This window comes from Lissotriton vulgaris, chromosome 12 (genome assembly GCF_964263255.1).
Source record: "Lissotriton vulgaris chromosome 12, aLisVul1.2, whole genome shotgun sequence".
NCBI classification, from domain to species: domain Eukaryota; kingdom Metazoa; phylum Chordata; class Amphibia; order Caudata; family Salamandridae; genus Lissotriton; species Lissotriton vulgaris.
In genome coordinates this window covers 753,107,014-753,127,429 of record NC_141700.1, presented here as the reverse complement: position 1 = coordinate 753,127,429, position 20,416 = coordinate 753,107,014, and the positions used below count along the sequence as shown (strand labels likewise).

Here is a 20,416-nt window from a genome sequence, read left to right as displayed (position 1 = left end):
GGTGTGTCTCCGCAGGATTTGCTCCATTTTTTATTCTTTTGCAGTTTCTATGCGATTCCCCGGAGGAAACTAATAGTCCCTGTTTTAAGGAGATTGAATTTTAGGCAGGCACGCCCAACTTTGATTTATTTACAGATGCTATCTGAAGACTATGTCCTATTTGTTCTTAATTTTCCTAAATCTGCAGTAAACAACAGGGTATTACTTGACTAGAGGGCAGTACCCAGGAGGGCAACTTATTAACCCAATGCCCCGTCAGTGACAAAATAATCCACTAGGCCTGCAGGCTTTATCTAACGTTACGGTTACTTAAACCTCTGACCCTACCAGAGATCTGATTTTAACGGGTATTTTATATGTGAATTAATCTTTTGTATGTAATAAATTCTACAAATGGTTTTATGAATTTTATCATTGTTGTTTTTATGTATATGTGTGAACTTTTATGGTTTTACAGCTGTAAACCGAATGAAGTTGTTTGATTTGATTTAATTTAATTTAATTTAATTAATTATTACTTAATCATTCCACCATATACCCTTACAAAACCAACAGCCTACAACTAAAATATAACTAATCTATCAAGTTAATGAACAATTTAGATAATTAATAATCAATTAAATAATTATTAAATTAATATTTGCTAATCAATCATTACTTATTTAACATCCCACCCATTATCCCTACAAATCTAGCAACCCATTACAACACTATAAATTGATATTAGCAATTAAATTAAAAATGATAAATCACTTAACATTGCAAACTATATTTAAACATATTATTAACAGCTATACAAACAATAATGACAAAAAATTAACATATGAACTAAAACACATTAAGATAATTAAAAAACAATATTTTTTACAACTATACAGTTGAAAACGATATTAACACCAAAAATATTCTGAACAAAGATATTACTTACCTGAAGAAAAAAATATAAATATTTTTGACAACGATATTTCTGCATTATGATACTTGGTATTACAATTTTTTTTTCTTCCCCTAATATTAAAACTTCAATATTTTAACCGAATACTATAGGTGGGTTATCTCCAGGCACCCACTTCGGCACACTCCTGGACTTCTAGAAAATCAGAAGAGAACTGAACTTGCTGTCTGAGCCCTGAGAAGAGCCTAGAAGACTGGACCTGCTGTCCTTCTTTTACCCAGGACAAAGAAGTGCACTCCAAGTGTCATAAGGGTGACCTCCTGTTTAAGCTGCAGGGACACAACAAACTTCAAGAGGTCTTTCCTGCAAGAGCCCAGCTGACCAATGGCAACTATACCTGGTAAGGACCCTGCTGTGGCCTCTTCCTGAGAGAGAGACAGAGAGAGCAAGAGAAAAAGAGAGACATAGATACAAATCTGTTGCTTGAATTTCAAATTGTGAGACAATAGGTCTTTTTTGTGTCCCGAAAACATACCGTGCGAGGATGGGAGGTAGATCCTTCTCTCTCCTAGGCCCGAAGCTTTGGAACTCCCTCCCGCAATCTCTCTGTCTAGAAACTCGGTACTCCCACTTCCGCAAAGCCATTAAGACCTGGCTTTTCAACCAGTGACCTGCTCAGGTTTTTATCCTATAACTCTTTCCTGTCTCTCTGGTTCAGTACTCTGTCATAGCGCCGGGAAGCCCTTTTTGGGTATCTGTCGCGCTCAATAAGCCCAATAAATAAATAAAATAAATAAATATATCCTGGAATCAATACCGGCTTCCTTGCTTGTCCAAACTGTGTGATTTGATCGTAGGCAAATATTTTATTTCAAATAGCCTCTTTTTTCGTTATTACCACATATTAGTGCATTTCTAAATACATGACCTCAAGATGTGCACTATACAAGCACCTATTTCATTTGATTAAATAGAATATTGTTGCTCCATCTATAATAAGGACACAGGCCACATTTAGGGTTTACATGACTACAGACTTACCTCTTAGTACACTAATGGCATTGTTGTTGGCCGGCAATGAGCCATGAATGTTTCTAAAAACTGTCACATTCAATAAATGTCTGTCTATAAGACTGTATCATATTTTTACATTATGTTTGTTGCCCGTTATACATACCAAAAGCTTTCATGGCTCGGCTTTCTCACAGACTCAGAGCCCAGCCAGACCCATAGCTCAGCTCGCCCTACCAATTTGCCTGAATGCCCTCATCTATTTGAGCCTCGGGCTTAGTATATGGAGATGGAAGTCACTTGATAAAATTATTTGTGATAGGTGAGGACTAAAAACATGGAAACCTGCACACATTCACCAATTTGACAACTCTACCATCAAAGCTTCTTGTATCATAGATGAAAAAGAGTGCATGCAGTGAAAATGCATTCAAAACCAGTGAGCCCAGGGTAGGGACTCCAGGATGTTGTGTTGTAAGTGTTCGTAGTCATGAGTTCCCAAGGAGCGCTCCCAGGCAGGATGGGTAGGGACAAAGCTTCAACTGGGTGTTTTAAATACATTCTAGGTTGTGTAGTTGTACCTGGGGGAAGTGACTTGGATCTACTATGCCTGTGTCTGTTTTTTCATAATTTCATTTCACTAAGAGGTTGAAACTTGTCCAATATTTGAACTGGGATCTTCAAATATATATAGTGACTCATTTACCCAAGAAGTTGTAAATCTGTCCGCATAGAGGTAGTTCTTGAGTGGGTGCAAATGTACTACTTTTTGGAATTCACAAACATTGGCAGTCGTAGCTTGGAAGTCTGCACCAGTCTCAGGTGTATAGGCATACTACTGGCAACCAAACGTTTAAAAGGTGATAGGATGAATGCTTGCAAATAGACTAACCAATGGCAATCACTCAGGGCAACATTCCAACCCTGTTTTTCACCCTATGTGCAACTCAAGAGTGAGGCCCACCTAATGCAAGTGAGTACTGAGCCTGTTCCTCACGGAAACTGTCTATCCCGATCCTTGGTCATCTCACTTTTCCACACTGCAGCCCATTCCTATTTTTGTTGCAAAATTTTAGATTCACCCCCCCCCCCCTCCACAAATTGCATTGACTAAGCTTCGCCCCTGAACGAGACCGCTCAATGACCGCTTGCTTAAAGACCCTCTCTTCAAGGGGAAACATCCTTTACCACGCAACCATTACAACGCAGTATGGTTACATCGTGGTTTTGACAACGCAAGTCGTTATATCGACATGCACTGAAGGGCGCTCTAGACTAAGGAATAGTGTGAATTACTATTCCAACACCTTCCCTACTGTACGTACACTGGAGTTGGAATAGTAATTTACACTTTTCCTAAATCCAGCGCCCTCCAACGCAAGTCGATGTAAAATACAGCGTTGTGATGGTACGCGTTGTATCTTCATACATTCCTCTTCAAGCATAATATCAAGAACTCCATTACAGAATATCTTGAATTGAGTGTTAGTGGGGAAGCTGATAGGGCTACTGTATAGGACTGCCCTTAACAGTGATAAGTGAAAACAGTGCAGTGCTCATTAATTTTTAACCCCTTTCCGACAGGCCCCTTTGAATGTCCTTTTTAGAAAAAAATGAAAAACGTGGTTGTTCAGAAAGAATTGATCTGTTACTTTCTACGAGCCTGTAGCACTTGGGAAATAGGACCGAAGGGCTGGGACACTTTTTTCTGAAGTAGCTGTGCGCTTTACAAGCTCCACTATTAATTTTCAAGTAAAGGGCCAGGTAAAATACAGGGCCCACGTAGGCAGAGGTAGGAGACGGGCACCAGCTGTCCACCCCACTTCATTATGCTTTCTCCTGAGATGCTTGCCATTGGGCGGCAAGAAGAATAAAACTAGGGCAACTGAAGATTACCTTTTTATCTCCAGAACAGACCCAATTCAAGCTGTCCAGGAGTTCTTAAGAGCTCTATTGTGGTTATACGTTAATCTAAACAAGTATGAAGGCCTAAAATTCTTCTTGCGGAAAATGGGAAAGATCAGTTAATGTGACCAACCCCGTTCAGTTGGGTGGATTCTCAGAGACATCTGGGGATTGAACTGGCGTCTACACTGAGGGAGACTAAGGAGTTATTAAAGCAGGGATACTCCATTTGAAGCTGGGACGACTCTGGCTGGGACGATTTGTAGCCATGAAAATGATAATGTTCCCAGGAATATTGGGCCATATGTAAGAAACTTTGGTTTTGTGATTCTCAAATAGCGTTTTTTTGCGAATCGCTATTTGAGAATCACAAAACGCTATGTATGTAGGATTTGCAAATGATTTTATGAATTCTACATATTCCTTAATTGCGAATTGCAAATTGTGATTCGCAATTAAGGAATACCTCCCCATTCATTCCTATGGGCCTAGAGGCCCATAGGAATGAACGGGAAGACATTCTCAATTTGCAATTCTCAATTGGAGAATCGCAAATTGAGAATGCAATTTCAAGGGTGCCAGGGTGTCGAAAGGACACCCTGCTGCATCCCTGAAATGTACATGTGTGCACATGTGGCACACATACATGCCCTAATGGCATATATGTGCACCACATGGCACTTTGAAAAATTAAAAAAGTGAATTTTTCAAAGAAATTGAAAATGACCACTAACTTGAAGTTGGTGGTAATTTGCGATTCCTTATGGCCAATTTGCGCTTTTTCAGGGCCTTTTACATTGCATTTAAGGAATCACAATTTGCGATTCCTTAAATGCAATCGCAAAATAGGGATACACAAATTTGCGATTCCTTATTTTGCAAGGCTGTTTTCCTTTCATACATCCCACATAGCTAAATTGCAATCGCAATTGCCGAATTTTGCGATCACAATTTTGAATGATAAATAAAGCCCTATATGTTTTTTAGCCACTCAGTCTCCACTTTAAATGGGTGGAAATTAAGACACTGCAGAATATCTAGACAGATTACAAATGGTACGGGAAAAGAGCTATGGCAAAAGGCACCCAGTGGGGAAAAAAATCTTAAAATGTGGGAGCGGGCTTGCAATTCCCGCTCTACTGAGGGGTCATCAGGCCAGGTACTTGCAGTGTTTGTTTCAATGGACAGGAAAAGAGACAAATAAGTCTTGGTGCATGATTGATCATACTTTCTCAGGTCATCCACAGTGGAATGTGCTGTGGCTTAGGCATAGGAGTCGGAGGGAGAACAATCTATATCTTGTCAGTGACCAGAGCTTCCCTCTAAGTGTAGGATAGGTTGAGTGTCCGGTCGGGACCAACAATAAACCCCACGTCCCTTTGCACCGTTAACATGAACCTGGACTTCGCATGTTGGATAAATGCAACCGCCTTTGAAGAGTCGAATAGAGAGAATTGCATCACTTTTAGAGACCTCTCTGACTGGGGCTGGGGTGAATCATACCCTCTGAAAGGGAAATGGAAAACTTTCAAATTCCTTAAAAGATTCAGGTACCTTTAAACTAAACACTAAGTAACCACATTTCAGAATAAAGACAATGAAAGTAGCACTAAATCTCCTCTATATAAGCTATTTACTATTCAACAGGAAGAATCCAGAAGGACACATCAGAAGAAGCTGAGGAAAAACTTCGGGAACGACCTAGAGGATGATGAGTCACAAGATTTGTGGAGAAAGGTGACTGTCTGAAATGTTTCAGCGCTCCATCCATCATCTCCTTCTGTTCGCCCTAAGTTGGCAGGGCATGCTCTCCTTGTGTTTGCTTTGGAAGGTGACATTGCAACAGACACAGAAGGGAAGAATTGTTAGTCCCCATTACTCTTTAGGAGCAAAACCAGCCATACCTTTTCTCTGGGTGCATACAACTGATAGCTGGTTAGGAAACTTCTGGTTATTACTAGGGATGCAGAAGTTGATGGGTACGGTCTGGGACATGGAAAGGGAAATCCCAAACCATTGGGGCCGAGTGGTGAACTATCAAGGGAGTTTTTTCAGTGGACTGTTCACCCTTCATTGACTAAGGGTACTCAATCTGCTGGAACAGGATGGCCATGACTATCAAGAGTAGAAGCGATTGAGGTACAGGCTAAGGAAGAGCGAAAGGGTTCTATGCAAATTTTAAGAGGAAAAGAGACAGTTTGGATAGATCGCTACTTAGACTGCTGATTTAAGCAGGGAAAAGTGCCAGGTGGAAGGGAAGGGGGTTTGTTTAACATTCATCAATAATGCTCATTTCAATGGATAATGTTGGTCGGCTAATAAGCGTGTGTGTGCTATTCGCATGTTTGAATGTAAAAATTAATCCTAGCTGAGGGTCTACCCGATGGGGAGTACAGTTCTACGTTACCTTCTTGGACCTGCTTCTTGCTCTACTGAATCACAAAAGACATAAAACTAAAATTCCCATTGTCACTCACCTTCTCTCCACGGGTCCGGAATGGGCCTTTCGCTGCAATCATTTCATATAGAGTAACTCCAAGAGTGAAGTAGTCAACGCTCCAGTCATATTCATCCCCTTTCAGCAACTCTGGAGCCATGAAGCCTGCAAGGAGTAAAAAATGTTTCAAGCATCTCAGGGAAGCCCCCTCAACTCCAGGAGTCACTGTCAGGGATGCGGTAGACGACTTGGGAAGAGGATGTTTCCTAACGGCTAGGGCAGTCGACCTCGAAGCTGGGGAACCGGGTTTGAGTCTCGCAGGGACGCTCAACAGCCTGTGTTTCTAGGCAAATCACTCCCCGTGCCCAACAAAAATATCAAAAATAAATATGTTCGACTGTAACGCAACTGGTGATCCTGTTAAGTGCTCTGATAGCTTCGGGTCTAGTTTGCACTAAATAAAACTCCCCAAAAAAGCAAAAAAAGGGTGTAATCACAGCAAGAGACACACTTGCTTACACATGGATTGGGGTGCCGAAGAGATAGACATGAAGGTATTGAGGGGTCGTAAGATTCACAAAGTGGACTTTGCAATAGTATGCATGGTCACCATCTAGGAGACAATACATATTTGCTGAATGTCAACACGAGTGGAATAATTTTTTTCCATTTGAAATTCATAGCACCTATGATGTTTCATTAGAAGCTCCAAGTAGGCGAGCCAACTCAATTGAAAATTCTCCAAACACTCACCTTTCCACTGAATTTCTTAGTAGGCGAAATTCTAATTGAAAATTCAGACCATTAAAGATCTTCCATTTAAAATGTTATAACTGGAAAACACCACTCCACTGTGACTTACAAGCAGACAGAAGCTCCCATTTAAATTCAGAGAGGACTCTTGCAGTAGTAAATTTCCATTGGGCAAGAATTTTCCAGAGGAAAATCCAAGCAGTCAAGATATTTCCAGAGAAAAACTTACCAGTACATATCCACATCATTGACTCACCATGTGTCCCCGCATATCCCTTTGTTTTGGTCTTTTCTTCTGGAAGTTCTACTGCCAGACCCATATCCGAGAGCCTGACATGCCCTGTGGAGAAGGACAACTTTCATCAGACCATGAAAAAGGTACATCAAATGTTAATGACTGAGGATTCAGCATGATCAATAAACATTAACCACACTTACCATTCATTTCATGAACAACAGGCTTTCAAATGTTTGTCTTACATTAAATCCTTGTCTATCATACTCAGGGAAGGAGCAGGTAACTTAGAAGTATTATATCTGAAAACATATAACTGTGTCTCACCAGCATCGTCCAGTAAAACATTCTCCGGTTTCAAGTCGCGATAGATAATGCGGTTCTGGTGGAGATGCTCCAGTCCACAGATGATCTGAGCGGTGTAGTAAGCAGCCCTCTCCTCGGAGAAACCAGGATTCTGCACATCCACGTCGTAGATGTGGAACCTAGAGTTGTGATACAGCATTTAGGCAGGTATTGATGATATATAGGAGAAAAGTAGGAACATAGTTCAGGGCTAAGAACATCATACTACTTCCCAGCATGGACCTCAATTAAGTGTCATCATGAGTAGCAACCCCAGTCCTAAGAATAAACACTTTCCTGACTCCTTTACTAATCATCATTAAGTGACTAGAACTGATTACAGATGAGGAGATTCCAAGTTAAGGGATTGAACCAGGACTTAACAGCTCACTAAAGGAATCATGACCTAGAGGAAGAGCTGGGATCTCTTTCTGATATAATCTGATGAAGTAATGGAAAGAATGAAGGAAGGCAAAACACGTCAAATATTTAGAACAAGGCATTTTTTAAGCGGTGCAAGGGGTCATCCCTAGATCTAATGTCAATAGATCCTGTATGTGATATGCAAAGGGGAAATTTAGCATCTGAACCATAGTGGGAAAGGAGCTACTATCTGCCTCCATTAACAAGTTAACATCCACAGTACGGAAGATGTTCTTCTCCTATTATACCACTGGTCCACCAGTAAAAGGGATGAGCGGAGGAGTCTTGCATATTTTAGCGTATGGTTTCATGTGAGTTTGGAATTCAGAATACCTTACTCCTCCGCTGGCCTGATGTGGTTAATCTGTAACACCACCTGAAAGGAGTTCAGAGAACTTACAAGAGGTAAAAGGGTAGTTCACTACTCCTCACAATTAGCACTTTCATGGTAAACAGTTTGCTGGCAGGGTCCCATACCTGAGGTCTCCTCCGTTCATGATGGTCATTACAAGGCAAAGGTCGGTCTTGGTTTGGAAGGCATACGCCAGCATGACAATGAAGCGGCTGTGAACCTTGGCTAGGATCCTCTTCTCCACGATGGCACCCTGTGAGCAAGATGAACCAGAGAGGTGTCATATACTCCACTGAGAAGTGGTAACATTGTGTAGGTTGCAGGGTACACAGGGCTCCATTGGGATCCAAAACTTTAGCATTCTATAAGACCATGGGACCTGACTCTACTCTAAGACTGTGCCTCAGGTATCAAAGTGAAAGCAACCTCCCAGGGTGCGCATGGAGTATGATGGAAACAAATTACCTGATCCAAGAGCATGGTTCATGACATTAGCATGACCCAGACCTACTATATTGGTATGAATGGGGCAGGGCTTCTAGACCTACAGTGTGTCAATGCTGTCTACATGGTCTGCAGGTCTACAGTAGGTCCCAGAAATCAGAGGGACTCTGCCCTCTTACAGCGGGTAAGAAAAATGAGAAAAACCAAAGGTTACAGATAAGGTATAGTTAGTAAAAAGTTATTTATTCTTTCCATACAAACCATACTTAAACTACACAAGTATTACAAATTCTAAAGTTATAGTTATAACTTTAATTTACAATTTAGACACTACCTTCACTTTACTATGGCACCCACCTACGTTCACAGTGTTATTTACAACTTACATTTTAACTTAACACGCCACTTTAAAAGTACTACAAGTCACACAGCTTTGTACACAGCGTTCTCACCCACTCGTCACACTACATTAACTATAACTCACCCTTTCTCAATACACTGGTCATACCTCTGCATATGACATTACTTATATAATCTCGACTCATAGCTTTGATAACAACACTTATAACAGCTCAATTGAGATGGTTTTTCAGAACACAGTGCATGGTAGAGTCGTGAATTATAGTTAATGCTTAATGTTCATTTGTGTATGTTTTACAGTGCCTTTTTGCCATCAGAAATCACAATAGCCAAAGCCCTAGTGTATCTAAATTGTTCCTTGAACCTCCAGATGGCAATATAGGAGCATACTGCACAAGTTATATTTTTTCACACTACATGTTTTTTACAGTGCAATTAGTATCAAAACAATTCTTTTACCAACAGGTAAATGTTTATTGAAAAAGGTAACTGAAATACTACACTTTACTGTTTGATTGACTACAGTAAAATGAAGAGAAAATGATAAAGCAAAAAATAGGAAATGGTGAAGCTCTTGGAGGATGTTATGATGTAATGTCTGCAAAATATGAAAAGTATTTCACAGGTCCCTGTGAAATATGGGGATTTATACCACTGCATTTTGTGCAATGAAAGCTCCCAAACGTTATTATAAAACAGCACCAGCCAATAATATATTATATATAAATATATAATATATAATGCAACGATAAAGGAGTTTACTGGTTGAGTTCAGTGGCGTAAAATTAGTCGATGGAGCCCTGAGCTCCAGAGTTCCCCCCAGCACAGTACACTGGGTCTGGGACCAAAAGGGTAGGGGAGGGAGGCTCCCCTCTATGTACTTTGCATGGGGGCCCACTCAAGTTTTGCTATGCCACTGAAGTTGAGGATTGTGCAACTTGTTAGATAGACTTCTGTATTACCTAGCCTTTGTAACAAGATACCTAGGTAAGTGGTCGAATGCATCCAGTGCAGATGTGTGTGGTTAGCCAGACATAACCGGTTCAACTAAAAGTAGGCCCAAGCAACCTCTTCTACGCCTACATGGAGTTCCATGGTGTGAGTAAGAATCCACACCTTTCAGGTTCCAAGAGTCAAATAAGTTGTGGTGCTTTAGCCTACAAACAGTAAATTGAAGTTATATCTTTGTTTGTGTAAGGTATTTGGTCATCAAGGAATTTAGGATGCTCAGAAGGCAACATGTTTGGCACAGAGGAAACATAAAATATTGCATGTGTAACAAGTATATGTTGCACTCATTTAGATGTAAGTGTACTCTAAACCTGAATATCACAAATTTGGACCGATATGCTAACAGACCCACCATCATATATCCGGATAGCAACATCATACTTCAAAACACCCACCATCATTCATCCACACAACCAACATGATAGGCAAATACACGTAGTCATATGTGAACATTTATATCATGATATATCCAAACAACCAAGACTATATACCAATACCTCCAATACCATAAACCATCGCAATCACCATCATATGCCAAGGTACCCACCATCATATACAGGCTACAGAATCCACCAACGCAACCAACATTAAAACACCATAATAGGCAAACAGACTCATCCTAGTAAACGCACACAACCAATATCATAAGAGAATACCCCTACCAACATATGCCAATACAAAACTCCTACAAATGCAGAATTGACATGATATGCCAACAGACCCATAATTATACACCAACACACTTTGAATGATCAAACCTCCACTCCGCAGCAAACAGCTCCAGCGCCTCAAGATTGATTTGCCATGCTCTATAAATGTTTGATTGATTCATTGATTGAACACACAAAACACAAGGAAAACAAAGATGAAAGGGAGTTCATTTAGACCAATATGTTAGTAGTTGTTGCATAAAAATCAAATATTCATGAGGTATTGCCTTGTAAAATCAACTTTAGCTCTTATCCCCAGCATGCAATCGTTGCATCCTTTCAAACAAAAAGTAACACAATACACAAAGTATAACTTCATTACCTAAATTATGTGCCAACAGACCCACCATAATATGACAATATACCCACATTTACCACTTTTTATGGCAAAATATTCCCCCTTCATATGTGACTGCACACCTACATTTACGTCAGCACTGCCATCAAATATGCCCTGATCATACAACTGCACAGCCACGCTCATAATCTCTAACATACATACATAAATACACCCACCATAAAATGCCCCCACAGCAACCTTCATACACCCACAAAGCTACCAGCCAAGACCAACACAAATAGCATTATACACAGAAACAATGACTATTGCTCTCACATAAATCCACCATCATGCACCCATGCACTCACCATCATATACCAGCACACCAACCATCTTGTACCTGCATAGTCATCATTTAGCAATGCTCTACAATGTCACTGCAAGAACTTAGGACCTAATTTAGGCTAAGGCAGACAGTACTCCGTCTATCAGGGTGGGTGAGGCTGCAGCAGTTTCTTCACTTGGGCAGGGAAGCGTCACCCATCCCCGCGAGCTGTGCAGAAAAAAATAAAGATTTCATTGCCATTTTATTTTTACTGTGGTGTGCCAATCGGCAGCAGAGGACAGGAACAGTGGCAGGCTGGATGCTCCGAAGTGCGCATATCACTTTGGACGCAAATCTTGAGCCGTTCAAAGTGACATGCGCACTTTGAAGCTCTCCACAGCTAGGTGGAGACCAAGCACAAGTCTGAAGGAGGTTTCAGCCAGGATGCTCCATTCAATCCTGCACCGTGATTGGTTAAGCAAAGAGGAAGATCAGGTCTGGAGTGAGGTGCACGGTCAGGGAAGTGGCTTTTTTTGAGGGGGAATATTTCTTGTGTAGTGTATGTTTTGTGTTCTCAGCAGCGGTTTGCCCGCCTCACCACTCCAGATAGGTGGCAGCTGCCACTGTGTGGAAGACATTACCTCCGCCACCCTAGCAAATTGTCATCCATCAAATCTAGAGATGACTGCAGGGCCATAGTCATCTGTACTTTGAAAGGATTAGCTGTCATGGCAGTTCCCTCCAAGGCACAAAACTTTGGTGGACGGCCACAGTCAGTTTTGATGGTCATTCCCTAAACAATACATTTTGTTTTTCAGAAGTAGTAGAAGTTTGTTTCTGAAAAATGAAATAATGACCCCCCACTCGTTTTTACATTTGCTTTTAGTTTTTAAAGCAAAAATTCCTCCCACTTTATTGTATGCCATAGAATCCTTTCCAGTTAGAGACTGGAGTTTTCTTGATAAGATTGAAGGACAGATTTTACGTAAATTAAGTAATTTTAATACTCTTGTTCCCACACCCACAATTAGACTAGAATTTGACTTGGTAAGTTCATTTATACAAGGTTTAGCAAGGGTATTATGATGGGGATACCAGTTAAAGAATAGCGAGCCTTACACATTAAGAGGTTTTAAGTGGCAGGACATTTTTGAACGACAAATGTACAAATACTCTTTTTCCCGTGATTTTTTTCTTGCCACTGAATTACTTCAGTGTGCAAGAGGATTGAGTGATGTCCCTCTCGCTTTTAGAATTTTAATCTTTCTTAAAAATCACAAGTGGCACAGCTAGTTACCCGAGAGATGTAAAATTTTGTAGAACGAGGGATAGACTTAAGACAATAGCCATGGCTAATACCCCGAGAGTACCCCAGAAGTACCTTTCCTGGAATTTAAATCATGGTATTCAACGCTGGCTTACTCTTTGTCATATGAATCTTCTGCCCTTTAATGATTTAACTGCAACTTGGTCATTCAATATGAAAGGTGGAAAAAAATTTAATATTTGCAATCCGGGCATCTGGATTTTGATCATATTCTGTTTGTGTGCCCAGTTCTGTCACCATTCCGCCGTCGATGGCTTTGACAATGTTCTTACAAAACGGTGTCAAAAGTGTAACATCTGCTTGAGAATTCCTTCTCGTCCCAAAGAATGAAATAGTGTGTACAAAACTTTTTAATTTTTTTTAGGGAGTTTATGCACATATTTTTATTTTTACCATTTCGCTCCTGGGGAGGTTATCCCCTCGTTGTGCATATTCTATTTAATTTTTATGTATAAAGAGGAAGAGTAATGACATGACTTCTGCCTTTCCCTGCCAAAGTCATCGAGAAAGCCATCAACAATCAGCTCGCCGCCTTCCTCGAATCCAAAAAATCCCTAGACCCTTCACAATCCGGCTTCCGAGCCAAACACAGCACGGAGACCGCCCTCATCGCAGCAACTGACGACATTCGAACACTACTGGACAATGGAGAAACAACCGCACTCATCCTACTTGACCTCTCCGCAGCATTCGACACAGTCTGCCATACCACCCTCATCAAACGCCTTAGCAACGTCGGGATACAAGGTAAAGCACTAGACTGGATAGTCTCGTTCCTCGCCGGAAGAACTCAGAGAGTCCGCCTCCCCCCCTTCAGATCAGAGGCCACCGAAGTCATCTGTGGTGTACCACAAGGATCTTCACTCAGCCCCACCCTCTTCAACGTATACATGAGTCCCCTCGCATCCATCGCACGCAAACACAACCTCAACATCATCTCCTACGCAGATGACACACAGCTCATCCTCTCCCTCACCAACGATCCCAGCACCGCCAAAACCAACCTACACGAAGGAATGAAAGAAGTAGCCGAATGGATGAAAGACAGCCGTCTAAAACTGAACTCGGACAAAACTGAAGTCCTCATCTTAGGCTCATCCCCCTCCGCCTGGGACGATTCTTGGTGGCCACCAGCCCTGGGAAATGCACCCACACCTGCTGACCACGCACGCAACCTGGGTTTCATCCTAGACTCCTCCCTCTCAATGACCAGACAAGTCAACGCCGTCACCTCATCTTGCTTCAACATCCTACGCATGCTTAAAAAAATCTTCCGCTGGATCCCCACCGAAACAAGAAAAACGGTCACCCACGCACTGGTTACCAGCCGACTGGACTACGGAAACACCCTCTACGCCGGAACCGTCGCCAAACTCCAGAAAAAACTCCAACGCATCCAAAACGCCTCAGCCAGACTTATACTGGACCTCCCCCGCCGAGCTCACATCTCTGGGCACCTGAAAGACCTCCACTGGCTTCCCGTCAACAAGAGAATAACGTTCCGCCTCCTTACCCACGCACACAAAGCCCTCTACGACCTAGGACCCGACTGCCTCAACACACGCCTGTCCTTTTACACCCCCCCCCCCGCCAACTGCGATCATCCACACAAGCCCTCGCCGCAATCCCACGCATCCATAAATCCACCATGGGAGGAAGATCCTTCTCCTACTTAGCGGCCAAAACCTGGAACTCTCTCCCCACTCATCTCCGCCTTACCCAGAACCACCTCACCTTCAGAAAACAACTAAAAACTTGGATATTCGACAAATAAACTTCCCCTTCCCCCAAGCGCCTTGAGACCCTCTGGGTATATAGGGCGCTAAACAAATTTCAAACTTGAACTTGAACTTGAACTTGTTGTTTTACGGGCTCTGTGATACCTTTAGGGTTTTGTTTGCTGCGTACGTGTTAATCAACTTCCTCATAATTTTGCCCTTCCATATATATTAAGGTTAATTGAGTTCATTTCTCATTTGTGGAAATTTTGCACTTTCTACTGCTGCTATTTCACTGATGTTTGCACAAAATTGTGACCTATATTTAATTCTTAAATATGTTGTTAAAGGAAAAGAAATTGCTAGACATTTATTTGTCAAATTCCCTTAGAATCGCTCTATTAACCTTTTGCTGCTATATGATGCACTTTATTTAAAATATGTTTTAATATGATGCTGCTATTGTATGTTATTGTTCCAAATTGCACATGTATTTAACTTGATTAACTTGCTGCGGTAAAGGTTTTAACTACATGACTGCTGCTATTTAATTGCTTTTGCATAAAAAAACTTTGGAACATATATTTGCTTTTTAATCTTCGTTGCCAGGGAAAATTAGTTTTTAGTCCAATATATGATACTGTTCCTTAGAAATTCTCCTTGGTCCATAATCTCACTGCTGTCATTTTAAAAATACTTTATTCGGTTTACATGACAGAAAACCATAAAAGTTGCAATTCATCTTAAAAATGTACAAAACACCTAAATACATATCTGGACATACTGTACAAATATCCCAATTTATATAAAAAATAAGAGAGGATATGGACACAACAACGTCAGAATTTAAAAAGTTACTTCTTAAAATACAACAGCCAGCTTTTAGGGTTCCAGACAATTTCTGTACCATAGAGAACATTTCAGAAAACCAACCACAAATGGGATACATTCTGGCTTTAATAATTGCAAAAAATAGAGAGCAGGGCGAACCTGTATAAAATTTAACTTTTTACAAAGTGATTTTAAAAAAAGCCTCCGAGGGGCTTCATAAAAACTGCGAAAAAACACAAAGTGCATCAGATCCTGTGGAGACATTCTGTCGCAGCCACAGGGTGCTAACACTTGTCCTTTTGACACCCCTTCGGTACAGCAAGAAAAAGATGGAAATAATCCAATCGGAACCTGGTCAGTAAAAATCGCTTGTGTGCCAACAGAGGCCACGAGAGACATGGCCCCATATCTGGGGTGGATTTAAGCATCACGTACATACGGACGCTATTTTTTGACAGTTCCATCCCATATCTGTTTAGTTTTTTTCGCAAAATAAAAGATTGCTTCACAAAAGCCACATCTGGTCTAGTGATACGATCAGGTCTTAAAAAAAGGTCTGGACGCCCCATCTCTCCAAAGCAGCCCTTCAGGTATTTTAACCATGGTATTTCAATCATATGGTCCAGGCTCAAAATTTCTTTCAGTAACTCTTGAGTAAGGCCAAGATTTCATTCAGCCAACAATTGAGCCAAAAAAAGCAATGGGCGCATAGCCAGAACATCGCAAATGAATGTTAGTCCAGTCTCTTCATGAACTATTAAGTTCGAAGTCCCTTTAGGAACCCCCAAAAACTGTTTAAAAAAATTATTTTCTACCACCTGGATACCTACCAAACATGTGTATCCCCACAATTCGCTACCATAGCTGGCAATCGCTACACTCTTTGCTTGATACATTTTTAACATCGCCGCTATCGGGCGCTTGCCCATTTTTGTAGCAAAATTAAAAATCGCTGCATTAGTCCTAGACACCTCCCCCCTTTCCTTCCTAAGTAGAGGTCCCCAATCCAGGCAGTCATCCAATAGGACACTCAGATAGGAGAAGGATGATGTTATAGGCACTTTTTCTCCGTTCACCTTAAAGGTGTACTGCCTCTTGGGATGCAACCCAACTTGCATTGTGTAGGATTTTGAATTGTTTATGGCCAGGTCTCGTTCGGCCACAAACCTACGAAAGCTGTCAAGCAGAGTCTTCAGGCTTTTTGGAGTACGTGCCAGGAGAACCGCATCGTCTGCATAGAGCAAGACGGGCAGTCCCCTGCGTCCCACAAATGGAAAGTCAGCCCCATTTTCTATCAAGGTCTTATTTAAATCATTAACATAAAGATTAAAAAGAAACGGGGTTAGAATGCACCCCTGCCGCACACCCTCTCTGTATTGAAGTCCCTGGAGACCCTCAAATCCTGAGCAAATCTGATGTGTGCCTTTGTGTCTCTATGCAGATCCATCAGAAAGTCCACCAAATTAGCCTCCACCCCCATGGCCCTCATGGACTGCCACATCTTCCCCCGATTGACACAGTCAAAAGAGGAGGAAAGATCTATGAAGGCCAAGTAGATTGTCCCTTGGTGGGCAACAGTGTACTTTCCGAGGATCAGATAGAGGTTGAGGCATTGTGCCAAGGTAGAGTGACCTGGGCGGAACCCATACTGGATATCAGAAAGGATCTTGTTTTCTTCCGTCCAGGCCACCAATCTATTTAATACAACTCCACCTACAACCTTAACCACAGAGTCGATATGGGAAATCGGTCTATAATTCATAGTGCTGTTACAACCACCCTTTTTATAAACGGGTACGACCCCATGACTCTGGACACCCTTCCTTCGCCGCGGCATTAAGCACCGCCACCAAAATCAATGCCCAAAGAGAGGGATTAGATTTAAAAAGTTCCGGTGGAATACCATCCGGGCCAGGTGCCTTATTACACGAGAGACTGGCAATACCTTCCTCCACTTCTCTTCGGGTGAATACAACCACGCGCTTTTCTAAATTCTTGCTTGCAGCCGGGGTAAGGTTGAGGCACTTTTAAAAATACAACTGAAGTGTGACACCCATTCCTCTTCCATTATATTAGTGCCCAAATCCTCGTCTCTGTCCCTTTCAAAAAGAGGTCTATTAAGGATGCTCCAAAATCCAGAACTGCTACATAATGTAGAAGGATCTAAGAGTTCCCGCCAGGTGGCCTCCTTCAATTCCGTTTTGCGATTAGCCAGTATCTTTTTATAGATATTGCAGAGAGTACGAATCTGAGGTTGGTCCCTAGGATTCGCTTTTAATGCGGCCTTTAATTCTCTAGCAGCTTTGGAGCATGATGGATTAAACCATTTGGGGTTGTCGATCAACCTTCTTTGTGCCAGGACAGATAACAATGCCCCCACCTTGGAGACAATCCCTTTAAAAGCATTGAGAATACCCTTGGCATTAGAGTCAGGTTCCACACAGTAGGTAAATTCTACCGCACAAGATACATGAACCTTTTCATAAAAAAGGGATGGAGTTACTTGGGCCCATTTAAGACGACGCCTACAATCAGTAGGCTTCAGCTTACCTGGTGCTACCACCCTGTCCTGCCTTTTCAGTGTACTACCCCCAAATGCACGCACACAGGATTGTGATCACTAAAAGCACTTTCTAATATTATAAATCCCAGTAAAATGGACTGAATACTTGTAGAGATCAAAATAAGATCTATGAAGGATCCACCACTGCGACCTTTAAAAGACAGCACCATCTGTTTACTGGATGGTGCTACAAAACACATGGAAGAGAGCAAATCATATTCATTAAGCAGATCGTTAAGTGTATCTCCCTGTAGGGAGTGCTCGAAATGGAGACCCCGGATCCTTGCACAGCCCAAATCACCCATACTAGTGGATTCAGGATCCCCACACGGGTGAACATTAAAATCTCCTGCTATCAAAAGGCTGTTTCTATAGGGGCCACAATACTGCTTAACAAAGCTGTTCAGCTGAATTATCTTACAAACCCCCTGTCTGTAAACTGCATTGTAGAAATTAATCAGACACAGGCTGGAGTTTCCTCGCCTTAAAACAATCGCTTGAAAATCACTATGAGCAGAGGAGATATCCTTAATCCTAGGGACAGGGATGTGAAAATAACCAAACCACCCCCGGCTCTACCACTAACTGCTGGGGATGCGGGGACAAAAAAAGCTTTATACCCCTCCAAAAATAGGTTACAGTTCACCATCCATGTCTCCTGGAGGCAAATCGCGGAGAAGTGCCTGATGAACTGCACCCATAATGGGTCTACAATCTGCTATGCCAGCCCAGCAATATTCCAAGACAGAGCATTAAAGTCCTCTATCTTGGGTTGGTCCACAGATGGTACAATGGATATATACTCTAATAGCACGTGGATTGGTATTTCTAGCTGCTCTTGAACTAGTAGCCCTACACGAGTTGAGGCCTCTAATGACTCGGCAGTAGATATCGCTGGTTGCGTTTGGTCTGGAAACCCGACACCAGGAAAAGTGGGGTCAACAGACCCAGGTATCTGGACTATTATTCTAGATGCTCTGAGCTATTACACAGTCAATTGCAGTCATTCAACCCTGAAAGAACTGTAAATCTATTCGGCCCCTTTGCAAAAGAATAAAAGTGACAATCCCCCGAAGATTATTCCTTTCTACCCAAGGGTTAAAAAATCTGGGCCTAGTCAGCTCCACCGGCTTTTGAAGCCAAGTATGATGTGCTAAATTCCGATTAGTCTGTCTTGAGTTCTCCGCCTTATAAACGTATCCCAAGGACAGTATCTGAATGCCTTGGCCCCTGTTTGCCAAACCAGCATTGACCTCCCAGAAAATTCTCTCTACGGACAATGGGTTGTTAAAATTCACAGCAATGCAGTCCCCCTCCATTGTTTTCCTAGAGCTTCCCAACTAGGCAACACGATGAACCATAATAATATTGCGTACAATCGCTGGACCAGCATCAATATTTCAGGACAGCCAGTGAGTAACCTTAATATTAAGTTGGAAAAAGTCCTCCTTTGTTCCGATTTGGGAGAGATGGCACATTCCCTAGAATAACCACCAGCGGTGTTGATTGTGGCGGTAAATCAATAACTGGTAAATTCTGCTGTTCATCATAGGTATACCCCTGCAACATGCCCCCATTCTTTCCCACAACACTAGGAGCTGCACCAGGTTGCTTTGCAGCCTGAGCTCTCTCTATTATCAGACAATCAAGGGCCTTGTCATTCAACCCCCCTGAACAGCTAGGAATCAAATCTGTAACAGGCGGTGCACGGTTAATTGGGGGGCAAGGGGCTCCAAACGTCCCCTCTATGTGTATCTTCGGCAGTGCATTATTTGAAGCAGAAGGTGCTGACACAGCACAGTTTCGATTTTGAAGGGATTTATTGTTCTGGTCTGCTATACTGTTCTCAATATTATGTAATTTAATCATAACTGTGAGTAGTTTATCTTCCAATATACTGCACAGTGCGGATTTAAACACTTCCATCAATGGGAGATCAGCCACAGCTGTAACTGCTGGCAATGATGCCCTAGTTTCTGGTACTGGTATTAACAGTGCGTTAGATTTGATCTTTTTTGCTTGACTGCCCATTGCTTTCCCTTTTTCTCTTCGTGCTACCATTTGATAGGCGTGCCCCCCCCCCCCAATTGTTGTTGCGGCGGATTAAGGTCGCTGGCAACCTCAATATGAGTGGTAGAGGTCGACCTTCCTTCCCCACCCTTTCTGCTAAGAGCTGCAGGGACAACCCCCTGCTTATTTGACACAATAACAACAAGAGACAGGGGCGTAGCTGAAACATCCTGCTGTGACTCCTAAACAGGTGAGAGCACATCTGTATCTTGAGTAACACTACACAGCCCCTGTGTAAGTATGGAGCTACCAACCCCATCAGAGCAATTTTTTGAGTGATTAATAGCCCCATCCAAGAGAGATAAATGGCCGCTAGTAGGTGATCTAGATAGGCGTCTATTTACCATCTCGATCTCCCTGTCTATCACTGTAGCAGCTCTAGACAGGAAGGCATCCATATTGGTTATAGTTGCTCTTGCCT

The 20,416-nt window shown here is 42.0% G+C and overlaps 1 protein-coding gene across 1 annotated transcript in view; it reads right to left on the bottom strand.

The window, feature by feature from the left end:
* The window catches only part of LOC147678585 (rhodopsin kinase GRK1-like), a 147,516-nt gene that overhangs the window by 14,233 nt on the left and 112,867 nt on the right, over window positions 1-20,416 (bottom strand). The window contains exons 3-6 of the mRNA XM_086946604.1: window positions 8,482-8,609; window positions 7,564-7,721; window positions 7,258-7,341; window positions 6,289-6,413 (exon numbers count right to left, since the gene is read on the bottom strand). Coding sequence (XP_086802730.1) covers window positions 6,289-6,413; window positions 7,258-7,341; window positions 7,564-7,721; window positions 8,482-8,609 — 495 coding nt within the window. The remainder of the gene's footprint in view (window positions 1-6,288; window positions 6,414-7,257; window positions 7,342-7,563; window positions 7,722-8,481; window positions 8,610-20,416) is intronic.